The sequence below is a fragment of the Scyliorhinus canicula genome, chromosome 2 (assembly GCF_902713615.1).
Source record: "Scyliorhinus canicula chromosome 2, sScyCan1.1, whole genome shotgun sequence".
Lineage (NCBI taxonomy): Eukaryota > Metazoa > Chordata > Chondrichthyes > Carcharhiniformes > Scyliorhinidae > Scyliorhinus > Scyliorhinus canicula.
In genome coordinates, this window is record NC_052147.1 from 197,372,221 (window position 1) to 197,398,169 (window position 25,949).

The window sequence follows — 25,949 nt, forward strand, 5'->3', positions numbered from 1 at the left end:
CTCCACCGACCTTCGTGTCGTCTGCAAATTTACTAACCCATCCTTCTACACCCTCTTCCAGGTCATTTATAGAAATGACAAACAGCAGTGGCCCCAAAACAGATCCTTGCGGTACACCACTAGTAACTGAACTCCAGGATGAACATTTGCCATCAACCACCACCCTCTGTCTTCTTTCAGCTAGCCAATTACTGATCCAAACTGCTAAATCACCTTCAATTCCATACTTCCGTATTTTCTGCAATAGCCTACCGTGGGGAACCTTATCAAACGCCTTACTGAAATCCATATACACCACATCAACCACTTTACCCTCATCCACCTGTTTGGTCACCTTCTCAAAAAACTCAATAAGGTTTGTGAGGCATGACCTACCCTTCACAAAACCGTGTTGACTATCGCTAATCAACTTGTTCTTTTCAAGATGATTATAAACCCTATCTCTTATAACCTTTTCCAACATTTTACCCACAACTGAAGTAAGGCTCACAGATCTATAATTACCAGGGTTGTCTCTACTCCCCTTCTTGAACAAGGGGACAACATTTGCTATCCTCCAGTCTTCCGGCACTATTCCTGTCGACAAAGACGACATAAAGATCAAGGACAAAGGCTCTGCAATCTCCTCCCTGGCTTCGCACAGAATCCTAGGATAAATCCCATCTGGCCCAGGGGGCTTATCTATTTTTACATTTTCCAAAATTGCTAACACCTCCTCCTTGTGAACCTCAATTCCATCTAGCCTGGTCGACTGAACCTGAGTATTCTCCTCGACAACATTGTCTTTCTCCAGTGTAAACACTGATGAAAAATATCCATTTAACGCTTCCCCTATCTCCTCTGATTCCACACACAACTTTCCACTACTATCCTTGATTGGCCCTAATCTTACTCTAGTCATTCTTTTGTTCCTGATATACCTATAGAAAGCCTTAGGGTTTTCCTTGATCCTATCCGCCAACGACTTTTCGTGTCCTCTCCTCGCTCTTCTTAACTCTCCCTTTAGGTCCTTCCTGGCTAACTTGTAACTCTCAAGTGCCCTAACTGAGCCTTCATGTCTCATCCTAACATAAGCCTTCTTCTTCCTCTTGACAAGTGCTTCAACTTCCTTAGTAAACCACAGTTCCCTTGCTCGACAACTTCCTCTGTTGCACGTTTTGCTATGGGTATAAAACGCGTTTATTGGAGTGTATTAACACGCCTCCGTTTAAAGGCCGTGTGCTTAACACTACTAGGCTCTGTGTATGTATTTTCAGCTCAGGAGTCGCCAGATGCCGTATAGACACCTCACAAATATTCCAAGGTCAGGTTCAAAGTAATAAAACGATACACCGATTAGTAAGTTCCAAACGATCAATATTTATTATACAATTATAATAAATACGCATGCACACGCTAAGGGACTAAGCTATGACTAGACTAAGCAATCAGAATACTTAACTAAACAGGAACAGGCAAGGTCAGGGAGCGAGGCCTTCGTTCCGGTCTTGGTCTGCAACCTTCAGAAAGCGTGCTGGTCACTGGGGGTCTAGTGGGCCTGGTTCGCGTAGCGAGCGTCGTATTGGCACTTACGGTTCGGCGGCTGGTGCTCAACGGCTGGAGTCAGGATACAGGTTGGAGTTCTTGGTCAAAGCCGGAGCACGAAATAACAGACAGGACCATGGGTAGGGGTCTATCTTTTATAGGGGTCCCCAATGTCCTTGCCTTTTTCTGGGCGGGCTTTACCTTCAGGTATCGATTGGATCACTCCCAATCGATATCTTTTGAATTCCTCCAATGTGAGGGTCTCTCTTGATGGCGGGGGCGGTTTCTATAGTGGATACTTCTGGTGCCGCTCTGTCTGGACATCCACTCAAAGTATCTTATTCAAACCCAAATGTTGCCATTGTGTGTGCCTAGATCTGGACTGCCTCATTAGTATGTAAAGCGTTTTGCCATTATCACCTTTGGTTTGAGATCTTCCACCTGGCCAGAAACTAGTTTTGCTGCTTGCAAAATGCTAATGAGTGTTTGCAGGCTGCTGCCTTGGCTAAACTGTTTTTCCCTGCAGTCTTAGCGATTCTCCATTTTGTTTAGTTCAGTGTCCATTTTAGGTGGCTACAGTGGCTACACCTCCCTGCCTGACAGGTACATACTTTTCAAGGACACGCAGTAGCCATTCCTTGAAAAAGCTCCAAATTTCGATTGTACCCATCCCCTGAAGTTTCCTTCCCCATCCTATACATCCTAAATCTTGCCGAATAGCATCATAATTGCCTTTCCCCCAGCTATAATTCTTGCCTTGCAGTATATACCTATCCCTGCCCATTGTTAAAGTAAACATAACCGAATTGTGATCACTATCACCAAAGTGCTCACCTACATCTAAATCTAACACCTGGCCGGGTTCATTACCCAGTACCAAATCCAATGTGGCCTCGCCCCTTGTTGGCCTGTCTTAACCATTATCTAATTCCTAATCCCCCCATTTAACTTGTTCCCACCCTATCCACACACTCACAAGACAGACACACACAGAGGGGATGAGAAGGGTGAAAAGAATAAGTAAAAGGAAAAATAGTATTTGTTTTAGATGGTTGTCTTTAAACAGACAAATTAAGGTTTTAGATCCAGGCCTCTGTTTGCAGCCTGTAATGCTTCCATTGTAGGTTGGATCTCAAATGCAGATCTGCAGTTTCAGAAATGCAGCAGCTCACAGCATTTCTGGAGAAAACATGAGAGAGAGAGGGAGCAGGTCCTACCCAGAATGTCCAGGATTCAAACTGAACTTCCCCAGGCTCTCTGAAAACCAGCTCATTCAGGCAGGACCCAATCCCACCACATGTTACCGGGCAGAATACGACCTTTTGGCCAATTCATTGGCCACTAACCAACCAATCGAACAAGTCCCACCCCATCTCTTGGGTGCCAAAAAGTCTGTGAATTTTTCTCTCCAAAGCTGTGTTCACTATTGTAACGTTTGACTTCCTCATTCTCTCTGCTGCTTGATATAAAGATACACGTCCGTGAAGCATCCATGAATCAGAAATGATAATGCCAAAAATAAAGAAAGGGGACAAAAGGGAATCAAGAGGACGGACCCTTACACCATTATGGTTTCCTCCAACATGATCTTCTCCATGCCTTTTGACAAGTCAGGAGCCACCCCCATGATTTTTGCATACTCCTGTTGTGTGCACGATTGGTCACTCCAGCAGGCGTGCAGGTCTTTGCAAAATTTATCTAAAAATTATCTTTCACAAACTGACGGAGTGGAGGCAGATTCATTAGAAAAAGTTGCCAATACCCCACATTGTGTGCTACTGCTCTATGATATATTTCTTAATAAGCAGATTCATTCTGTTGTTAATCTTTTCAAATTATTGACTATTGCTACTTTTCTTTTAAGTTTCTTTCAGCTAACACCTCGAAGAAGGTCTCCAGAGAGTCTCCAGAGGTTGTATTCAACAAATTATCTTTAAATTAAATTCCTCCTTAGTGGAAATTCCAGTTGCTTCCACTGAAATGGTTTCTTCTGCCCAACAGTTGCAATTGTGTTTTAAAGCTTCGTTAGCTGGTCAAGTGCGACACCAGTTAGCAATTGAATCGATATTCAGGACGGAACTTAATTTCCTTTCTGTCCACTCAAATGTGTGTACATTCCCCAAAAAATGTGAAAACCCGGCTTTTTCAGCTGATTATGCATTTTGGAATTTGTTGCTTACTTTCTTCTTCAATGTTGAGAAATATTCTGGGTTGAACAGTGTTTGAGGGATAACTCGCTTTCGATCACCATGGATCATTACCTATTATGTTTTGAAAAAATCAGTAATCGTGAACAGGCAGCTATTGGAATTTCTATAAGGGTACAGCATGCTTTTCATCTCTTTCTAACTCTGAGTTTGAATGTAATAAGGAATGACTATCTTGTTGCATACCATTTGTATTACTTTAACACGTACCACATTGAACATTTTATACATGATCCTAGCTAAAAAATTCAAACTAAAATCAGATGAAAATTTAATATATGTTAGACTTTATCCTTGCGAACACAATGTTGAGATAGTAGAAAACTCTATTCTGACTGCTGATGAAATGCAGAGTTCCCAGTAGAAACCAATAAGAAACTTGTTCAACAAGCTTGTGGTCAGCAGGCATGGTTACTGCATGAATCAAGCCCGTTGACAAGCCAAGAAATCCTAAGTGATGTTAAGGATTTATATGCTTGAGTAACGAATTCTGAATTCTTAAAACTGCCTTGCACCCACCTGCCCACCAAAGCAAAGCAGCTGAAAACAGAATAAACTGTATCTTCTTTCCTCCCAGGGGGGATGAAGATGAAAAGTATTTAATTGATGCTGTCTATAATTTAATTTAATGTATGATTTAGTCAGCTTTTCTCAGGCACAGATGGCTGCAAACTTATCGAGCTACTGACGTTTTAAAATGTAATGAGCCATCTATTCTATAGTCAAGTATAATACCTGTTGGGAGCATGGTGGCGCAGTGGTTAGTGCTGCTGCCTCACGGCGTCGAGGTCTCAGGTTCGATCCTGGCTCCAGGTCACAGTCCGTGTGGAGTTTGCACATTCTCTCCGTGTTTGCGTGGGTTTCGTTCCCACAACCCAAAGATGTGCAGGGTAGGTGAATTGACCACGCTAAATTGCCCCTTAATTGGGAAAAGTGAATTGGGTACTCTTTAAAAAAAAAGTGTTAAATCTGTTTCGTTATAACCAAAACTAGCAAGATGTTGTAAAAAATCTGGTGGATACACACTTCTTGTGATCATTTTGATCAGGGTTGAGGAACAAATTCTGAATCCTTAAACCAGAATTTCATCCACTCCACTTCAACAATGAACAGTGAAATTGCCTGTGCAAGCATTTAGAATGGAATCATGGGTGGAATTCTGTCAGTGGAGCACCAGCCCTGACGGCGAAACGGGAAGTGTGCACCTTTTCTGCTCCCTTGCCTTTTCCTGATTCCCCATGGGATTGCAATTAAAATTTGAAGTGCTGGCAGGATACAGGGAAGGACATGCAATTCCAGAGCATAGGATGTTTTTCAGCTGACAATTCTCCAGCTATGGCGGGGGCGGGGGGGGGGGGGGGGGGCATAAGAGTTTCCTAGTCAAACAGAGAGACTCTGCATCAAGATCACAACTTTTCTGTCCAACTCCCTTATTATTAACAGACAACTTGTTGAGAGAACAAAGGCAGCAAGGGTATTTTTCAGATTTAAATTGCATTTGTAAATAATTCACATTATATTGTTTTCACTTTATTTTATGTGGCATCAGTGTTGGAGGAGCTGAACAAGGCTCTGAGGGCAATGATGGATGACTTGGAGAACAGGTCGAGGAGACAGAACCTCAGAATCAGGGGGTTGCCGGAGGGGTTGGAGGGCCTGAACCGACTGAGTACTCTTCTCAGCTGTTTGTCAAATTTTGAGGGGGTCGGGCGAATGTCCCCTCCAGAGTTGGATCGGGCCCACCGAGTATTTTGGCAGAAGCTTGGGGTGAATGAGCCTCCGCGGGCGGTGATTATTGGATTCCACAACTTTTAGGAGTAGGAGTGGGTTCCGCAATGGGCCAAAGTGAATCGGGACCCGAGGTGGGAAGGAAACATCATTAGGATATATTAAGATGTTGGACCAAAGTTGGAAAAGAGACTTTTAATAAGGCAAACTCAGCACTATTCGGTAGTGGATTCAGGTTTGGAGAGGCATACCTGGCAAGGCTGAGAGTGACTTTTGCAATATATCGGAGGAAGCGGAGGCAGTTTTCAAGGAGCATGGACTTGGACTTGATGGAATGAATTCAATTTGAACTTTAATGGGGACGGTTGGGAGGGGTTGGTTTGAGATGTTTTGTAGTTTCTACCTGGTGTCCATTTGGGATTGAGAGGGCTCCAGTTGTTGGGGGCTAGCGGATAGGGCAACAGTTGGGAATATATGGCCCCCGGGGAGACTTACTGTAAGGGTGTTAGGCTATGGTAACTCTTTTGTAGCTGGAATGGGTTGGGGAGTGTTGTTTTTTCTTTGTTCTTTGAACGTACACCCTGGGGAGTGGGTTACCTTTGCTTGCTGTAAAGTCTCAGCTAGTGAACGGGAGTGACCTGGGGGGAGGGGCTTGTTGGATCTGCTTGGGCAAAGTTCAGTGAGTTTAGTGTATTTGTTTGGTGGGGAGTGGGAGGATTGAGTCTTGTCTCTGGAAAGTTTTTTTCATGTATATGGGGGGAGGGGTAGGTTCCTGATTGGGACAAACTGTTTTTCTGTGTCCTGTCTTGAGGTCGGAGTTGGTGGCTGTCTTGGGCGGGTCCTGGGCCCAGGCTTGTCAGAGGTGGTGACCTTTCTCTTTAATCTTTAGTAATTGGTCATCCCTTACTCTGAGATTATGCCCTCTGGTCCAAGACTCTTCCACAAGGGGAAATAATCTCTCAGAAAATACTGTTAAACATCCTGAGAATCATATGGGCGGGATTCTCCGTTAGCTGATGCCGGAATCGGGAAACGCGATTGGGCGGAGAATCGGTTCCAACGCCGAATTCACGGCGGGCGCCGATTTGACGGCAAATCTCATTTCTCCGTCACCTTGACAGCGGCGTCAATGCATTCCAGAACGCAAGTACAATAAACACCATTTGCATATCATTACCGGGCCTGACCCGGTATCCTCCGGGGCCACCGCCATTCTCTGCCTCCGATGGGCGGACTTCCTGACGGCATGGTTCACTTCTGCTTTTAAAAATCGTGAAACCGGCGTTTTGGCTGATGAGGGAGAAAGAGGAGGTAGGATACAGAGAAGCGTGACTGTGTGCTGCCAGGTCACACACTGGCTTGGCTGACTGGGGTGGGGGGGTCCCTGCCAGGGCTGGGGGGGGGGGCAAGGGGAGGTGACAGGGGAATGGACCGTGGGGCCAGGTGACTGGGGTGGTGCCCAGGCACAGACCGCCATTACCTGGAAGGCAGCGATCTTGCTTCACATCCCACTGACCACCAACCTTGGCCCCTGGTTCTGCACAGTGACACTGACCATATGGCTGCCCCCACCCCCTCCATCCTCCTTCGTACCCCACCTTCCGTCATAGCCCCCCCAACCCGGCCGCCACCCGTCGGCAGGACATCACATGGCCCACTCAAGGGCAATGCCCACTGTAGTCCCTACTGGCATGCCGAACAGGGGCTGCTGTTCGGGTGTCCCAAGTGGTGTAGTGCTGTTCTGTTCTGCCCGCTGCCCATGTGATGTGCCAGGGTCTGGGGGGGGGGGGGGGGGGAGAGTCCGAGGCGCTGTTGTGTTCTGGCACCTGCGGGAGTCACCAGCATGTGCCTCATGACCTCCTCCTCTCTTGGGGTACCTGATGACCTCGGGCTACTCCATGGGACTTAGGTGGAGTGGAGCTAATTCCTGAGGCTCCCCGTCACCTGGCGCTGCCAGTCCTGGAAGCCCATTCTCGTCTTGACCATGGTCTGAAGCCATGGAGTACAGGGAGTGGACCATTTCCGTCTGGGACTGCACCACATCACGCTGCGATTGAGCCACCACCTTCTGGGTCTGTGCCATATCAGCCAGTGACCGGGCAATGCCGCCGGTGATGTCAGCCATGGCCTGCTGTGACTAGGCCATGCTGTGGAGCGTCACTGCAATGTCCAGGAACCTCTGGCACATGGCTGCCTGTGATAGGACAGCCCTGTTTTGGGCCTTGGTTACCACCTGCACAGATTGCCCCAGGCCTTAGACATGTTGACCCATGGCCAAAACCTTTACCCAAAGTCCTCTACCGTGGACGCCACCCATGCGGTGTTGGCCTGGGTGGCACACATTGTCAACACCACCTCCTGCTCCTGCACGCGGTTGGGCAACTGCACCTGTAGGTACTGGATGCTCTCCGACAACCCCTCATGTAGTCCCTGGCTCTGTGACTGCATCTCCACAATAGTCTGTTCCAGAAGCCCAAAACCCATCTGGACAGCAGTTAGTCACTGTGGTCGACCTGCCCTCCATCTCTCCATCTATGGCCCACTCAGGAGTACTTATCTCCACCTGCAGTGCCAGAGGATGTGTGTGATGTGCACTAGATAGTGTCCCAGGAGCCTCTTCACTAAGGCGCCCAGCTGAGTTGCGTGTCTCTGGGATGGTGGAGGGTGTTGGAAACAGCTGAAATGAAATGGAATGAAAATCGCTTATTGTCACAAGTATGCTTCAAATGAAGTTACTGTGAAAAACCCCTAGTCGCCACATTCCGGCGCCTGTTCGGGGAGGCTGGTACTGGAATTGAACCGTGTTGCTGGATTGCCTTGGTCTGCTTTAAAAGCCAGCGATTTAGCCCTGTGCTAAACCAGCTGTGATGGGAAATCTTCCCCGGACTCGGGCTCCGGGGTGTCTCGGGATGCGGGTCGAGGGCTCCCGCCCATGTTGGTCTCATCTTTGTCGCTGGTCGACACACGGGTTCTGTTGTGGCTGGGGTCGGGGGTGGGGGACACGAGAATACCCGCGCCATCACCAACAGCTGCTGAAAGACACTGCTCGCCCCTTAACGGTCGTTGAATTGGTCCTGGTGAGGCACCAGTTTTGCTGTCATAGAAATCCACCAATCCTGTCCCAGTGTTAACACTTAGTCTCAGGAATGGAGAATCCGGCTGTATAACATTTTTCTTATAAAACGTGGAGGAGCAGAGTCACAGGACTGTTAATTCATTTTAATAACAAGGAAACATTATTTATTAAACATGGACAAATTGGATTATAATACTCCTTTAACCCCTCCTTAGGTTAACACGTACACACAGATTTTAACACGTACAGGTTTGCTGGGAGAGGCCAATCTTGCCTTCGCCACAAGAGCAATACTGTATTTGTCTTTGCAGCTCAGCAGAACCCTCCTCAAATTGAGACAGCTCCTGCATGTCTGCCGTCTGGGATGTCACCCTCCAGTTGTGGACGAGCTTGGCCTCCGTGAAGAGAAATGAATGGAATGAGTTGAGAAGAGACGGAGGAGAGGATCAGAAGGGTGCATGTCTATTGTGTGTGCTGAACCTGCCCCAGTACAGGCTGAGAAAGCAGTGTGTGCAACATGACAGATCAAATGCTGGTGATGGGAAAGTCTCCGTGTGACAATTTGTGGTAATGTCCCCCGCTAATATTATATAAGATCTTTAAGTAGTGTAACCATTTGAGTGCACGATGACATTATGAGATCGAGTGAGCTGAAGGTTGACTTACCCGGGTGGAACAAATGAGATCATTTATCCTCTTCCTGCACTGGATGGCATTTCTTGGGCAGATGTCGGACGAGCTGACGTCTCTTGCAACCACCTCCCATCCATCCTGAAGTTCACTAGGCTGCATGAACCTGACTCCATCCTCACCCATACAGCTTCAGGATCCCCACACCACCCCAGCACCTTCTCCGCATTCATCACTCAGTAATAATATATCAAGCTCGGCAATGCCAAGCTCCCTGACTGCCGGTCCCTCTGAAGGACCATCTTCCAAATCCTAGCTACTTTATCCTCCCAAATAAAGGACAAAATCAATCTCTCAACTCTCCCATGGAAAGATTTCAGCGGAAAAACCAGCGAACAGTGGAACAAAAGCAGAAACCATGTTAAACCCATGTTCATCTTCACTGACTGAATTCTGCCCACCAAGGACAGAGAGAGAATATCCCACCTCTGTAAGTCTTGAACCTACTCACCAAGCTCGTAAAATTCAATTCATGAAGCTGGGCCTAATCCCGAGTGACCTGCACCCCCAGATACCTAAAATGAGAATCCGTAAAACGGAACGGCAACCCCCCCCCGATTGGCTCCCCTCCCCAGCAGAGTGGCCGAAAATGTTCACCTTTCTCCCAATTCAAGTTGTACCCACAAAAAGTCCCAGAAGGCTTCAACAGTGCCAGGATACCACCCATTGTGGTGATCGGGTCCATCACATACAATAGAAGATCGAGGGGCTGGTTTAGCACAGGGCTAAATAGCTGGCTTTTAAAGCAGACCAAGGCAGGTCAGCAGCGCGGGTTCAATTCCCGTATCTGCCTCCCCGGACAGGTGCCGGAATGTGGCGACTGGGGGCTTTTCACAGTAACTTCATTTGACAAAAAGCGATGTTCATTTCATTTCATCAGGGTACAAAGACACCTGAGGTGGGATTCTCTGGGCCTTAGACGGGAGAATCAGTGCCAATCGCGCCAGCGTGGTCGCCGCGGCGCCGGTCGGGGGCCATTGAAAGCGGCCCCTGCGGTGATTCTCCACACTCGACCGGCCGAGTGCCCGACGAGTTCCACAGAGTCCCGCCGGCGTGTTTCACATGTGGTCCTACAGGCGGACCTCGTCGTTCTGGCTGCAGGGGCTGTCCTGTTGCGGGGGGGGGGGGGGGGGGGGTGCAGGGGGAGCCAACTCCGGGGAGCCTCCACGGTAGCCAGGCCGCGATCGGGGGCAACCGATTGGCGGGCACGCTCATTCCACGGGGAGGCCTATGTTCCTCCACCCCGGGCCCCTGTCGGGCTCCGGCATGTTGCCTGGGTGTCGCGCGTCGACCCGCGCCGGCGCAGACCCGTGCTGGCATGTAGGGGCGGCTTTCGGCGCCAGAGCACGCACAGCACTCCGGCACCGTGCTACCCCCCCCCCCCCGAGGAAGGGGAGAATGACTGGGCCTAGAGGCCCGTTGATGCCGGCGTCACTCGCGCCGGTTTTGATGCCGGCGTCAACACTTGGCTGGGATTTTGGGGAATCCTGGCCCTTGTGTTTACCAAAGGGATATTGTAAGGAAAGGTTAAATCCTGGTCTGTTTCGTGTTTCTCGTTTAATCCGGTGCATGCTGCTAGGTGGACTGATCTGGTAGACCCCATCTGATTCAATATGCTCTGTGGCACAGCCTGTGATGTCATGTTGATGGACTTGGCAAAAAGCCATTCAACACATTTGGAATCTTGGCCTTGAACTGATTCCCATTTGGGATTTGTGGAGCTTTTCAGAAACTTCTGCTGCAGGAGAAACAAGGGCATTTTGTCAGTTCTATGAAAGATTCAGGAGGAAGTAGCTTTAAGGCATTCTCTCTCTCACCGTTCTCTCTGCCAGGTGATTTAAGAGGCTCCCAACCCAAACCTGTGGAAGTTACTCCTATTTAAAATCTGCAGGCAATAGCAAACCTGTGAAGGAAACTACTGGTTTGAAAGGCTATGAACAGGTACCCCCACCAGGTCTGTAACAGTTTAATCCTCTGTCTGAATGGATGGGCAAAGCCTAGTCTGAGAACTCTCCGCACAGAGACTAGGCTAGGAGTTGAACAGCAGAGTGTGTCAAATCTGCCGAAAACTCTCAGGAGACTGAGAGTCCATCTGGCGGTCGCATGATAGGATTGCACAGACCTGAATGTCCTGTGTGAAGACCATTGATTCCCCAGAGGAAAACCTACAGTCTGGGAATTCTAATGGATGGTAGTCCTTCAAAGATCCAAACTCACTGATGGTTTGCAATACCTCACATTATGAAGTGATCACCGCCGACAAGGATCTCAATGTCAACAGCGAAGATCCTCAAATCTCTCATACCCTTTTAATCCCTGTTATTTTTCATCCCTTCCCTATTCCCGACTATATGTTTGTCTTGTATGTTTCTGGGTGGAGGGTGGGATGGGGTGTGGGAATAGTTAGAGTTTTAGACCATTGTTCCATTCTTTCCATTATATGTTCATCTTTTACTCTTGTTCTATATAAACTGTTTGTTAATGTTTTTCTTATAAAGTTGGTGCCTGTAACTAATTTTCTCAGGAAAATACACAAATTATTGATTAATTTACTTATGCTGGGACTCCGTGGTCTGTGGGGCTGGAACAGACTGCACACTCACCCAGGGTGTCGTAACAATACTTAAAAGGTGAAGCAAGCAAATCCACCCAAGATGGCCACCAAACCAAGTCATAAGACTGGACAAAGGAAAATCTACAGACACCATCAGCAAAGTACCTCCATCCCCTCCAATGCCATTACCTTTGAATACAACAACACCCAAGTACAAATACAAATAGAAGTGAGGCAAACAAAAACTACTAAAGCCCACATCTAACAAACTCAAACAAACCAAAAGCTCTAAGCTCATTATCTAAAAAAAACTACTACAATGAGCCACAGCGAACCCTTCAACACTGCTCCCGTTTAACACTTTAGTTGGCAGGGAGACTCCCGACTTGAGAAAACATTAAATAGATGGAAACAACAAAATACCAAAACCTCCAATATCTTGCGGACTGAAATGAAGCTATATATTATTATAACAAACAAAATGTTACATAGTGTAAAACCCCAAATCTAAACAAGAAGTATATGAACATAACCCAAACAAGAACAAGAAAAAAACAGTAACAAACATGAAACCCCCTAGGAGCAGCATGGTGGCACAGTGGTTAGCTTTGCTACCTCACGGCGCCGAGGTCCCAGGTTCGATCCCAGCTCTGGGTCACTGTCCTTGTGGAGTTTGCACATTCTCCCCGTGTTTGCGTGGGTTTCATCCCCATGACCCAAAGATGTGCAGGGTAGGTGGATTGGCCACACTAAATTGCCCCTTAATTGGAAAATATGAATTGGGTACTCTAAATTAAAAAAAAATGAAACCCCCATGGTGCAACAATCCACCACGCCTGTCAACAGAACTAAAGACCCCATTACACCGCTCCCAGTCTGTGTCTTTTAACAAAAGAGTCCGCCTCTCCTGTTGCGTCGAATAAATAATTTTGCCCCTCGAAAGTAACTCTGAGCTGAGCTGGGCAGACCAAACCTTCTGCCGCAGTCGTGCCGGTGACTGGCAAATGCTGTCCTGTGTTTATTTAAAACTGCTCTCACTTGTTTGTCCGTGCTTAGTGTAGTCAGGTCGAAAGAATAGTCGCCTACTGCGCTAATCCGATTAGCATACTCTCCTACTGTGAGAGTAGCGGGTGCTCTGTCTGACCTTGCCATTCGCCAGACACACTGGTTTACTGGGTCGAACGACAGGCTATGGGCATTCATAAAGTCTATTCCCAGTATGTGTTCTGCTGTACGGGGAAGATTTACTAAAACGACGGGGTGTTTGGTAGAGATGTTCCCTAGCTGGATTGCTACGGGGGCTGTAATGTGTCCCTGCTGTGAGTGTCCTGTAAAACCGCTAAGTGTGATGGTGGAGGTGGTCGGCCACGTGTCTGCCTGTGCCGTGGTGGTGGAATTAATTGTGGTGCGGGACCCTCCTGTGTCCCAAAGTAACTCTATGGGCTTCCCTCTAACCTTTGCTGTGACTACCGGTCTTCCGGATTGATCCCAAAGAGTGTCACAGACCCAAGTGGGGGAGCCCGAACACCGTCAGTCCATTCCGTCCACATTGGTCTGTCCTGACTGTATTCCTATACTATGGATCGGCTTTGCTCTATTTCTGTTCAGAGTGCCTGTCTGCTGGCCTCTCTGTGATATTTGGGGTGCATTGCATTTCTTAGCAAAATGTCCTAAATGGCCACAGTTGTAGCATTCGAGCGACTTCTGTGGAGGGCTGTTCTTCCCTTCATTTACCCATGCGGGGCTTTGGTGCGCTTTTACTGCTTGAGTGTCCGCTGCAGCCTGAGCTTTCTCTGGGGTTTTTATTTTACTTTTGCCCTGAACCGATTGTTCCCAAGCGCGGGACAATCTTTTCAGAACCCATTACTCGTTATGGGCCTCTTCTGAGGGGTCATAGCTATTGCAAGCACTCTGTCCTGCATCTGTGGCATGGGAGATTATGGTGCGCGTCCATTTGACCATATTGTCACGGTTCAAATGCGCTCTATCTAACTCGCCGAAAACTGCGGTGAAATGGATCCACAGCCTTCCTGCAAATGCTGTGGGATGCTCTGTCCTCTTTTGTCGGCACTTATTTAGTCCTTCGACTGGGTCTCCTCTATTGTATCCTATTGCATCTAAAATGGCGGTGTTCATTTCTTCTAGGGTGCCTCCGCCAACGTTCTGCGGGTCGGGGAGGGCTGCTACTACAGACGGGTCTAAGCTCAGAACCGTGAGCTTAACCTGCTCTCTCTCGTCCAGGCCGTACATGGTCGCCTGTTGTTTCACTTTCGCGAAACATTGGTGGGGGTCTGCGGTGGGGAGAAACAGAGTGATTTTCTCACACGCGTCCCTGAGTTGTGTTACAGTTAAGGGGGTGGTGTAGGTGATATCGGGTGCGCCTTCTGTGGTCGCTTTCCTTTGGGTGGTGACTGGATTCATAGGTGCGGTAGCTATTTGATCTGTGGGGGGTTGGGGTGCTTTCCTTTTCTGCTGCGCTGCTGGCGCACATGTTCCTTGAACATAGCGCTGCGCTGTCTCACTCAGTTCCTGCCAGTCTGGGGCATTCTCCTCATCTAGCTGTGTTCCAAAAGTACTTTGGAACCCATTCTGTACGGAAAGCCGAGATTGCAGCTCCGCAATCTGCTTCCTACACTTGGCATGATCCACTGTACTTTGTCTTTGCTCAGTAGTGGCAGCATGGAGTGCTCTTAATGCTGCCTTAAGGTCAGAGCATTGCCTCTGCAATGTCTCTACCTGCTTTTCCGATTCCTCTCTTATCAGGACGGCACGTTGCACGTCTTGATAGGCTTTTTCATACTGGGTCTGGGAACTGCTCAGATGGGCTAGGCATGACTGATGTGCCCTCTTGGCATCATCCACCTCTCTACCCTTCTCTGCTAGCTTCCCTCTTAGTTCCATGTTTTCCTTTTCTATGTCCCTGACATCAACTTTGCTCATCCTATTTCTCTCTTCTAACTCTGCTCGGAGCGTCTGAACGACCTCCTCAGTGCCTCGCAACTGTGCCAAACAGGACACGATTGCCATCGGCTTGCGTGATTTACTAAGATTTTTCTTATGAATTTGAGAGCGGTTTTCCCACCAAGTATGTCCTATACTCCCGGGACCTGTCTCCTCATTCATACTAAACTCGTTCCAAAGGGGCCATCCCTTTCCTTTCAGGTATTTGCGGAGTTCCAGCTCCCACACGGGACACTGACCTACTCTGCTACTGCTGGTCGCTGCGACCAAGAACTGCTCTGGGTTCATGAGGCGTTCCATTGCCTGCATGGCCATTTTCTCTTTCTTACTTAAATTTGGAACAGGGGGTGTTGAGGTAATGTTTTAAAAGACGGGTAAGGCTTTCGCTATGTTCCGTTTACAAAACTCCCGACAGTTCGTCGCAACGAAAAGCTCTCAGGTTAACCTTACAACCCTGTTAGTACGCATGCACAAAACACACTTCCGAATTATCTTTATTGGTTTGAACACCTTGATTACTTGTGATTTTTCCTTTTTCTCAATTGGATTTCTAAATCAAATTTCTGGGTCCTCGACGGAGTGGGGGTGCCACTTGTAACCGCGTCCCATCAGGATGTCGCCACTAAATGTTGCTCGTTTTACTGGAGTGTGATTAACACGCCTCCGTTTAAAGGCCGTGTGCTTAACACTACTATGACTCTGTATGTGTAATTATGCTCGGAGTCGCCAGCTGTCGTATTGAGACACCGTCACAAGTATATCAAGGTCAGGTTCAAAGTAATAAATCCATACACCGATTAGTAAGTCCAAACGATTGGTGTTTATTATAACAAAATATAATAAATACTCATGCATACGCTAAAGAGACTAACTTACTTCTAATACTAAACAGCTAAATACTTATCTAGGCAGGAACAGGCAAGGTCAGGGAGCAAGGCCTTCATCCCGTTCTTGGTCTGTAACTTTCTGATTGGCAAAGTTGTCAAGGGCTAGCAAGGTCTGGATCACGTAGCGATCGTTGTGTTGGCACTTACAGTTCGATGGCTGATGCTCAACGGCCGGTGATGAAACTGGAGTCAGGATGCGATGTAACAGGTCTGGGCCGGAGTCTGGAAGCAACAGATCTGGGAGCAACAGATCTGGGAGCAACAGACCGAGTAATGTGCTTGACCTTCTCTTTATAGGTCCTAGAAGTCCGTGCCCCTTGGGGCGGGCTCTTTCACCTGCTAGGTATCGATTGGGTCTTTCCCAATCGATATCTTTCAAACTCCCCAATCCTAGGGTCGTTTCTCGATGTTTGGGGCGGTCCCTACGGCTCTTTGTTTTGGTTGCTTTGGCGCCATTCTGTCTGGGCGTCTATGGAAAAGTATCCATCGATACTTAAATGTTTCTATTGTCCCTGGGCCTGGGCCGGGATCACCTCATTAATATGCAGATCTGTTTCCCATTTGCACCTTTGGCTGAAACTCTGCAACTCTTTGGAAACTGGTTTTTGTACGTGCCAAATGCAAAACAGTCTTTTGCAAGCTGTGTGTCCTCACTATGACTGTTTTTCCCTGCAGTCTTAGCAGTTCTCCATTTTGTAGCCCAGTGTCCATCTTAGATGGCTACAAAACCAAAACGGACTCCGCTCTAATAGATTATACTTGTTCCGCACCCATGGCCTGATAGAACCTAATGCAGTGGCCTTCCCACTTTAAGTCGTGGTGCTCCTTTTCCCATCGCAAAATACTCTCTTTTCCCTTGAAGCTATGGAACGTCACTATCACTGCATGTGGTGGATCTTCAGGAGGAGGCCTCAGCTGAAGTGTGTGATGGGCTCGGTTCAATTCAAGAGGGGATGTGAATCCACCTTTACCCGCCATCTTGCCAAACATGCCCAGGAAGTACTCTGTGGGTGTTGGCCCCTCCACACCTCTGGGTATCTCACAATCTGTATATTTTGCCTCCTGGACCTATTTTCTAGGCCATTCATTTTGGCTCTCAACAATGTATTAATTTTGATCACGATTCAATTACGATTCCAGTGAGGTAATCCAATCGATGTGGCCAGACAAGGCAGCCTTCACATCTTTGATTGTGGCTCCCTGGGCTTCAACAGTCTGATTAGTTTACCCTGGAGCCACTCAAATAGGGCCAAGGCCTTTTCAATTGATTTCTTGCTGTATTCTGACACAATTCGTTGGTGCTTTTCGAATTCCTTTGCCAAGGTACTAGAAAGCACCTCAGCTGTTGGTGGAGCGGACGGAGCACCAGAAACTGACTCCACCATTTTTTTTATCGATGAGATCTGAGAGGCCTCAGACTCTGTTGACGAGTTTCTGCTCCCAGCCATCTTTTCCCTGAATATTTTGGGCTTTTCAGTCATTCAAGACCTTTATTACAATAAATATGTGGGATTATGAGAGTACACAATCTGTGGGACTAAGAAAATCTCAAAACGCACACTACTCCAGCGAGACCCAGCTCATGCGCATCTTCCCCCGCCATTATGCCACCAGAAGTCCCCAGGTCCAGGCAGATTCAAAGGGAGGATTACTCGATTATTTGTATAGCACTGCAGGGGCCCATTAACTCAGAGGAGCAGCTAGTTTTCTAACCGCAGTTTTTAAAAAAAGAAGCTGTCCCTTTGTTCTCAGCACCTGAAAGCTCTTTGTGTGTGGGGGAACTGCGGGGAGTCACTGAAGAGAGGACTGGGGCAGACTGCAGGATGGCTTACGGGTGGGGGAACTGAGGGGGGCCTTTGCCAGCAAATAGGATGGGGGGGGGGGGCTGCAGCAGCATTCTGGGACCAGGGCCCTTTAAAAAGGGCACCCGATCTCTGAGATGCAGAATCTATCAGAGAGATTAGGGCCTGAACCTGTCAGAAAGATTAGGGCCTGTACCTCTCAGGTCTAGTGAGAACCACTGTGAGTCCACTGAATGGCACAGAAAACCTGATCCTGGGTAAAAAAAAATTTAAATGCCATTGATTGGTACGTTTGTGTTGTCTCTACTGTAACCCAGCCAATTTAGCCACCTCAACACAGACCTGTGGTTAACACTTTCCCAGTGTGTCTGGTTCAGTGTACCTTGTCACAATGCATTTCCCGACTGGTTCATCAGGAGTACTCTCCCCGTCCACAGAATGTACATGAACTTAAATAATTTATTTGCAATATTTGAGATTAAATGTCTGTGCCAACTTAGTACCAACCCATGCCAACTCTCATTACCATTTGCCTTTACACCTACCATGTCAACTCATCCAGAATCCACCATGGGTAGACCTCAGGAGCCAGGCTAAAATTAAATATAATAAATTTCTAATTGCCTATTTTTGAATTCATTATTTAATAGAAACGGTCACTTTCATAAAAACCCATTTACTGTGTTTGCGTTCCTTCAACTGCATCCTTATAAAAACAGACATTTCATTTGCGTGGGCAGCACGGTAACACAGTGATTAGCACAGTTGCTTCATAGCTCCAGGATCCCAGGTTCAATTCCCGGCTTGGGTCAATGTCCGTGCGGAGTCTGCATTTTCTCCCCTTGTGTGTGTGGGTTTCCTCTGGGTGCTCCGGTTTCCTCCCACAGTCCAAAGATGTGCAGGTTAGCTGCACATTGGCCATTCTAAATTTCCCTTAGTGTCCAAAAAGGTTAGGTGGGGTTACTGGGTTAGATTTCAGTTTTGGTTTGTTGCTTTGGACTGCAGAAGAGAAGCAGTGTTTCCCTCTTTGCATTTTGAAACTGTTCCAGGGAAGTAAAAGTACATTGGGTGTGGCAAATTGTCTTTGTAACTTCAAAGATAGAGTCGCTTTCCAGAACGAGTTTTGAATCTGCTGGTTGGAACTGAACCCATTCAAGTGAGATTACAGTGTGCTGAGCCATGCCCTTGAAAGGGGTTTTGTTTTATTGGATTGTGTATTGAATTGTAACAGCTACTAAGAGGGATTCATTAAGAGTTATATACATAGATTACAATAGCTGTTGTGTTTTCTTCATGTTTGTAATTGATACCAAATTCTTGTTTTATATATGTTGACTACATTCTTATAATAAACTTTGTTTTGATAAAATGGCCTCCTCCTGCACTGTAAATTTTGTGATTCTATGATAAGTGTTTAATCCCTCATATAACAAATACTGGGATTCATAGTTCCATTTTAAGGGGTCTATCAACCACTTGGAGCCATCAATCTAACTGTGAACTGAAAAATACCCTACTGTGCAAATGGAGTGTTGTGAAATCAGTCATGCAGCACTTATCCAGTATTGTTTGTCCTTATGCTGTACACCACTAAAACAGGAACTGGGTAACCTATGTTTTGCATTTTCTTGCATAGGACCGTCGCTTCAGAGATGAAATTGATAAATTGACAGGATACAAGACAAAATCGCTGTTGTGCATGCCAATTCGAAACAGTGATGGTGAGATTATTGGAGTAGCCCAAGCTATAAACAAAAATACAGGAGGAGCTCCCTTCACTGAGGATGATGAAAAGGTTGGATTTTATTTCTTGTTCATCAATGATTATCTTTTGATGGTTATATTTATAATAAAATAAAACAGCACAAAGCACAGTAGTTATCCTGAATATTTTTGACGATTTTGATAATGCACTTCGACTATTCCAAATCCAGCGTGGTTAGGAGAAAGTCATTGCATAAAAGGGATTCTAATGCTACTAAAATAATTTGAAAATGATAAAATCTTTAAGGTTGCCTGCAACAAACAATGTGTTATTACAATGTACATTTTGATACTTTGATCAAAGTTAAATTAACTGTGACCTTTGTATTTTCTTTAGATACTAGTGATTTTAAAAACTGACATGCAGAATAGAAAAGTGAATGAGTATGCTATTTTATTTTTATTATGATGAATATTACAGCAATATTATGTGGTTTACACAAAATACATTGATTCCTTCTTCCAAGACTTAATGGAAAAGCCGAAGGTCAATTTTACAGGGTTGTGTCAGCAATTTAAGAATTGTAAAATAATGTATCCATTTTAAAACCGCTATTATAAGCATCACTTGATTTGTTGGGTTTATGAAATTGTGAATTTATTTGAATAGAATGATTTCTGATTTGTATCATTATTTAAATTAGCAGGACATTGTGACTGTACCATACTCATTAAAACTAAATTTCAGCACTGTAATGATATGTAGAAATTTACCCAATGCTTGTTCAATCTATCATTCAGGGGGCAGTTGTTTCTGTAAAATTTTTGTTATTGTCAAAAAATACACACAAAAGAGCAATTGTATGTCAACTGAGGCGAACAGTAAAAAAACATTGGGTGGGAAAATTGTCTTGCGTCCCAATCCATTTTACACATAATTTTTCACATTTGGTTGCTATACAATCAAAATGTGCTTGATATGAATAATATCTTTGAAGTAATGTTTTGCATGCAAGGCAGTCTATGGAAAGCAAATGAGCAATAACTCGTTTTTATCACATCTCAGAGGGATTCAAAATAAATAACCCTTATAAAATGGAGGAAAAGAAAGACAGACTTGCAACTGTATAGTTTTTTTCAAAGCCCTGGGACTTTCTACAGCATTTTATAGCCAATAAGTACTTTTGAAGTGTAGTCACTACTGTAATCTAGCCAATTTGAGCCCAGTATTTTCCCACAAACAGCAATGTGGTAATGATCAGATGATGTGTTTCATTGTTGTTGATTGGGGGATAAAGGCTAACCAGGACATGAGGGATAATTCTGAAGTACACCGGCGCCAACGCGCGCATGCACAGTGGCTCGTTTCTCCACGGCGGCCCCGACGCAACATGGCGTAGGGCTACAGGGGCTGGCGCGGAGAAAAGGAGGCCCCCTGGCCAGCCGATTGGTGGGCTCCGTTCACGGGCCAGGCGACAGCGGAGGCCCCTCCCAGGGTCAGACCCCCCCCTCCCCCCCGACAGGCTGCCCCCGTACCCTTCCACGCCGAGGTCCCGCCGGGTAAGACCAGGTTAGAATGGCGCCGGTGGGACTTGGTTTTTTTGTTATGGCCGACGACCCTTCCCGGGATGAGAATTGCTTGGGGCGGGGTGGGGGGGGGGGGGCCATAGAGCGGCCCTTGACCGGTGCCGCGCTGACTACGCTGGTGCCAATGGCGCCGATTCACCGCTCTGCGGTTCGCACTGGTCGTGGCGATTCTCCGGCCCAACCCCGGGCTGAGAGAATCCCGCCCTCCAATCTTACAAATTTCGTATTTGTAATAGAAGGTGCATTTTCGAATGTTTAGCCAAATTGCCCTCTAATCACAGTTGCTGAAGGTGTGTCGATAAATATCGCTGTTTTACCCAGGAACACAAATGGGAGGAAAAGGTTCCCCAGTAGGGAGAAGGATATTTTCGATTGGCTCCTAGCAAATTTGAGACTCATTTCATTGTGTTGTTAAACTATTAAATGCAATATGTTATATACCTCATTAATATATGAATAATTTTTTAACAACTACAATTCTGTTTTCTTTAAAACATTACTTGTGTCAAAAGATTTCTTCATGATTTCCTTCAAAGTTATGTACTTTATGAACTCATACAAGAGAACAACGGTTTCATAGATATATTTGAAATTTATGAACTTGAATAAAATAATTAAGGAACATATCATGATATGCTGATAATAGTCGTAATCAGGACCTTTTCAATTTGCAATTTCATTAATGGTGATTGTTTTTGCGTGTGTGGATGAGTTATAATGCTGATAAATAATGCATCAAATACTTATATTTTCATTTTCTACTGGCACAGGAAGAATGAGTCTTATTGCCATTTAAGGGCAAGTCTGAGGGTCAACGGCTCAATGTGCTTAAAACCTTATATTGTTGTGGTTGTACTTAAAAAAAATGATTTATTGCAGGGAATATTTAATATAATGTTAACATATTTGTGCGCATTGATACAATGGTTTTCTTTTAAATCAGTGTGGTTGATGGGTGAGGTGGAAGGGCACGTGCAGTGGAATGGTGATTGGAATGTGGAGTTCTTGACTCATGTTGATATTGCCGTGTGTTTCTGAGAGCACTGCAACTACTTTCAAGGTTACTGTCTGCTGGAGTTTGTGGGGTGCTAGGAGATCGTCAAGAGTGTACATGGAAGAACTTGAATGGACTCTGTTGAATGAATTGACATCCATCCATTAGTTGCCGCCTCCTTGTGGCGGGGAACTGATAATGCACTTTTCTTTTAGGTTGAAATCAACTCATTTGGAATGGATTTGGTGGCTTCAGGCCTACTAACTTCTTGAGGGCCACGAAGAATCCAGCACGAGTTTGTAGAGTCAAATAGAAAGTAACTTTATTGACAACAATATAGTTCACCACTGCTTCCTTCTCAAGCCAGTAACACACAGGCCAGCTCTATTTATACAGCTGCAACTACTAGTGATTGCACACCCCCCCCCCCCTTATTGGGGGGGGGGGGGCTCATACCGCCCAAGATTTGGAATAACCAATTGCTTGGAGGGCCGAAGGACCTGTTCCTGTCTTGTATTGTTCTAATTGTCCCCAGCCAATAGGATTTGCGCAGTTTATAATAGTAACCATCGTGGGTTCTGACCCAGAGTATTATTACACTTGGCTAGTACTACACTGTGCTAATATCTAAGATTAGTCAGAATGGGGTTCAAAAATACTTGAGCTTAGGGAAATGCAGAAACTTGAAATGAATTTTTCACCATTTGCCTTTCCAAAAGGATTTGGCCAGGAACCTATCAGAATCACACAACAGTTGAGCCATAAACAGACAAAGAAGTCGGGGTGGTGGGGTTGGTGCATTCATCTTTATTCTTGCTTAGGTTTTTATGGGCAAGCTGTCCCATCTAACTGAGTCAGTATCCCTGTTTTCTGTGAGTGGCGTGGGAGGGGGAAAGATGTTTTCATACAAGGTTGAAAATGTAGAGTTTTCTGTTATTCCAAAGGATTCAAATGTCTTTATCTGACTTTACAAAGCTATAGGATACCCACATGTAGGGAGTGATTTATCTTAAAAGCAGCTGTCAATGTTTCATCATGAACCATCTCCATTTTAAAGATGGAGCAGAACCGTCCTCACTCCAATCAAACTGGCCCTCTGCAATTAATTATTTTTGCTCTGGATTGCTCCTTCCGTAGTTAACCTGAACCTTTTGAGGCTATCATCATTGTCCCTCAAACGTTCCTCTACTGTTCCTCTACTGACTCTTGTCCCACTTGATCCGCTTGAATCAGGTCCAGCAATACCGGACCAAGTATCACGCTCAGATAGAAAACTTACGTATAACTCTCCAGTTGCACAGACCAGCTATCTCTCCAAATCATGGGCCTCTTAGACCAAATAAAATGAGTGGACAAGTTACACGCCATCACTCAGACAGGGTGGGGCCTCATAGGGTTGGCACAGACTCCAAAGAGATCGGAAAACCACTTTTAAATAGCGCCCCGATCAATATTGCAGCCTAACAGCCCCCAGCCTCCCAACACAGCAGTGCCAACCTGGCAATGCCAACCTGTGCCGGGGGCTGTGCCATGGCGCTGACTGGGCATGTCCCTCTACCCCTCCTGGAGGCTATACTTACCTCTGCGTCCCTGGGGGGATTCCCCTCGACTGCCTCATGTCTGGCCAAAGGTCTTGTAAACCTCACCAACGTGATGCCACAGGGGGCACTCACAATATTTAAATGAATGCAAAAGTATTAAAATAGGGATCACTTATTTTATGGCATGAATCTTGCGACGTTGCCAGCGAGGGGCGGAGTAAATTGGGGAACACAATCTATCTGGTGAGTATTGTGTTTCCTGATCCTCGCAGGATTTTCCTCCCACACCGCTGACCCTGCAGAAGGCGATTGCGGGCTCAAGATCGTATCCACCTCCTTCCGTGTTGGGATGGAAACATACTGAATACACTTCAGAAACTCTTACCTCTCTACCCTTTAAACTATTATTGTCCCAGTTATATTAAGATAATTAAAGTCCTCCTTTATTGCGACCCGATAGTTTTTTACATCTCTCTGCAAATATGTTCCTCTATTCCTTGCTCACTAGTCAGTGGGTAGGTCAGTGCTTTTCATTCTTTTTCCTGGGACCCAACTGGCCGACTTTTGAGACCCACGCTCCATTCACTTGCCCAGTCTATCCTGAGTCAAGGCAATGTTTGGGACACTAAGGTTTTCTTCCTCTGGGCAAAGGATGGAAACAGAATCGTCCAGTTTTTCTGTTCAAAAGTAGCTTCTGGTGTATTAGCCTTACGTTATTACTGGTGTAAAAACTGCTATGAAGGAAGATCCAGAAACACTACTCTATGATGGACATATTGGCCGCGATTCTCCGGAAAGATTTCCAAGTGCTGTACTCAGTGGGATTTGCCGTGAGTTCCCCAGTGCTCGGCCCAGCGAGGCCGGGAACATTATTCAACGTTAAGTGGTCTGCTTAACAAGCCTCACTGCTTCTCACCCCAAATGCCAGCTCGCCAGCTGATTCGCCAGGACCACACTCGCCAACCACCCCTAACAACATCGAGCAGCGCTTAGGCTGCATTTGCTCAGCCAACCCCAGATAGTTTGCAACAATGGCGCCGAGGAGAAATCAGCCCCAAGATTCGGGGATGCTGACCTGGGGAGACTCCAGGACGCGGTGGAGGCCATGAGGGATGTCTTGTTGTCCTGAGGTCTGAGGTCTTGGCGGCCACTGGGGGCGGCTGTCCTCCTCCTACATGTGGTGCCAAGTCCTCAAGGATATGGCATTGGTGTCACATCATCTCCTTTCTGAGCCTCTTCAGCCCGTGCTGTCCTTCATTTGATCGAATGACCAGTGATGCCTGTACACCCTGGGCCGTTGCGGGACTTCCCCATAGGGTCCCTCCCTGGCCTGATGGTGGCCCAGTCATTAGGGTGTGGGGCGGGGTCTGTCACATGGGCTGCTGCCTCGAGCATCTGCAGACGCTGCTGCTTCTGTCCCCTTCTCCGGCCTCTTACCGCATCGCGTAGCACCACCATCACTAGGGCAACTTCTGCATCCAACATCCTTGCCGTAGTGTTCAATATCTGTGAGGCATTGGGAGAGGGTGTTGGACTGGCAAACAGCTGTGACTTCCACCTTGGGACCCTCCATTCCCCCATTGCCCCCCCCCCCCCCCCCCCCCCCCACCCTACCACCTTACTTGGAACGCCTTCCCTTCGTATCCCAGGCCAAAGACGGCCGCCCTCACCAGGCCCCGGACCCTGTACCCTGGACACCCGCTCACAGCATCACCTGGACCGGGTGCTGGCCCCCTCCTCTTGGCACTCACCCACTCTCCGGACGTGGACATGTCCCTGGAGCTGTGCCCCATCCCCTGGGTGTTCGGATGTTGGCTGCTGCACATGTGGTGTTGCCGCCCGCAGTGTACAGGCACAGTGTCCAGGCATCACAGTCTGTTTGGGATGCCAGACAATGACTCCCGCATGCTGCATAACCCACCCACCCACAGGAACCCACTCGGGTTGTGTGAAGTGCTCAGTTAACCACGATTGCCAATTCCCTATTGGCAATAGCCTTCAGCTGCACGGCCAGAGGCCTTGGCAGCTGGTGGGGATTATGCGTGGTCCAGGGGCAGACGGGCAGGGACAAGGATTGTCCCTGGAAAGGGTACACACGATCTAGGAATTGGCATGATGGTGCAGAGAGTTAATACCCCCATAGTCCACCCCGCCCACCCTCCCATGGTGGCCCACCCCTGCGGAGGGTCCCCTCACCCCCAGCCAAAGGTCCCCAATCCCCCACTGAGCACAGGGGCAACAATCCCAGCGCCCGCAGGCTCTTTTCCTGTGAGCAAAGGTGGCTACTCGCCTCCTCAGCTCCCCACAGAAGCCCTTCCACCAGGTTCACGTTTTTCAAAAGGTGTACTAATCGGCGCCAACGTGAGCGCTTGCTGAGGAGGCCACTGAGTGACGGGAGGTCGCTGGATGACGGGTGGCTCTATTCAATTGTATGGAAATTGCGCTTAAGTGCTAATAATTGGTTTCTCGCCACGCTATGGCGCGATTCCGAATTCACCTATGGAAGTGGGCCGGTTGCTGCAAACTGTTTGGCATTTGGCACAGTTCCTGTTTTTGGCCTCTCCCGCTATTCACCGGCATCATTACGCTTAAGCACGAGTGTGGGAGACCAGGAACAATTCCAGTTCCCAGGGTCAGCATGTGTGCAGGAAGTGTCTCCAGTTGCAGCTCCTGGAAGCTCGAGTTTCAGAGCTG

The 25,949-nt window shown here is 47.0% G+C and overlaps 1 protein-coding gene across 4 annotated transcripts in view; it reads left to right on the top strand.

Moving 5' to 3' along the window:
* The window catches only part of LOC119961865 (dual 3',5'-cyclic-AMP and -GMP phosphodiesterase 11A-like), a 536,876-nt gene that overhangs the window by 97,464 nt on the left and 413,463 nt on the right, over window positions 1-25,949 (top strand). For 2 of the 4 annotated variants that reach the window (XM_038789314.1, XM_038789316.1), the window contains one exon: window positions 19,066-19,224. The exons of 1 other annotated variant lie outside the window; for it this stretch is intronic. In XM_038789314.1, coding sequence (XP_038645242.1) covers window positions 19,066-19,224 — 159 coding nt within the window. Of the gene's footprint in view, window positions 1-3,391; window positions 3,437-19,065; window positions 19,225-25,949 lie in introns of those variants that run through there. One more of the 4 variants, XM_038789317.1, reaches the window with a different exon arrangement.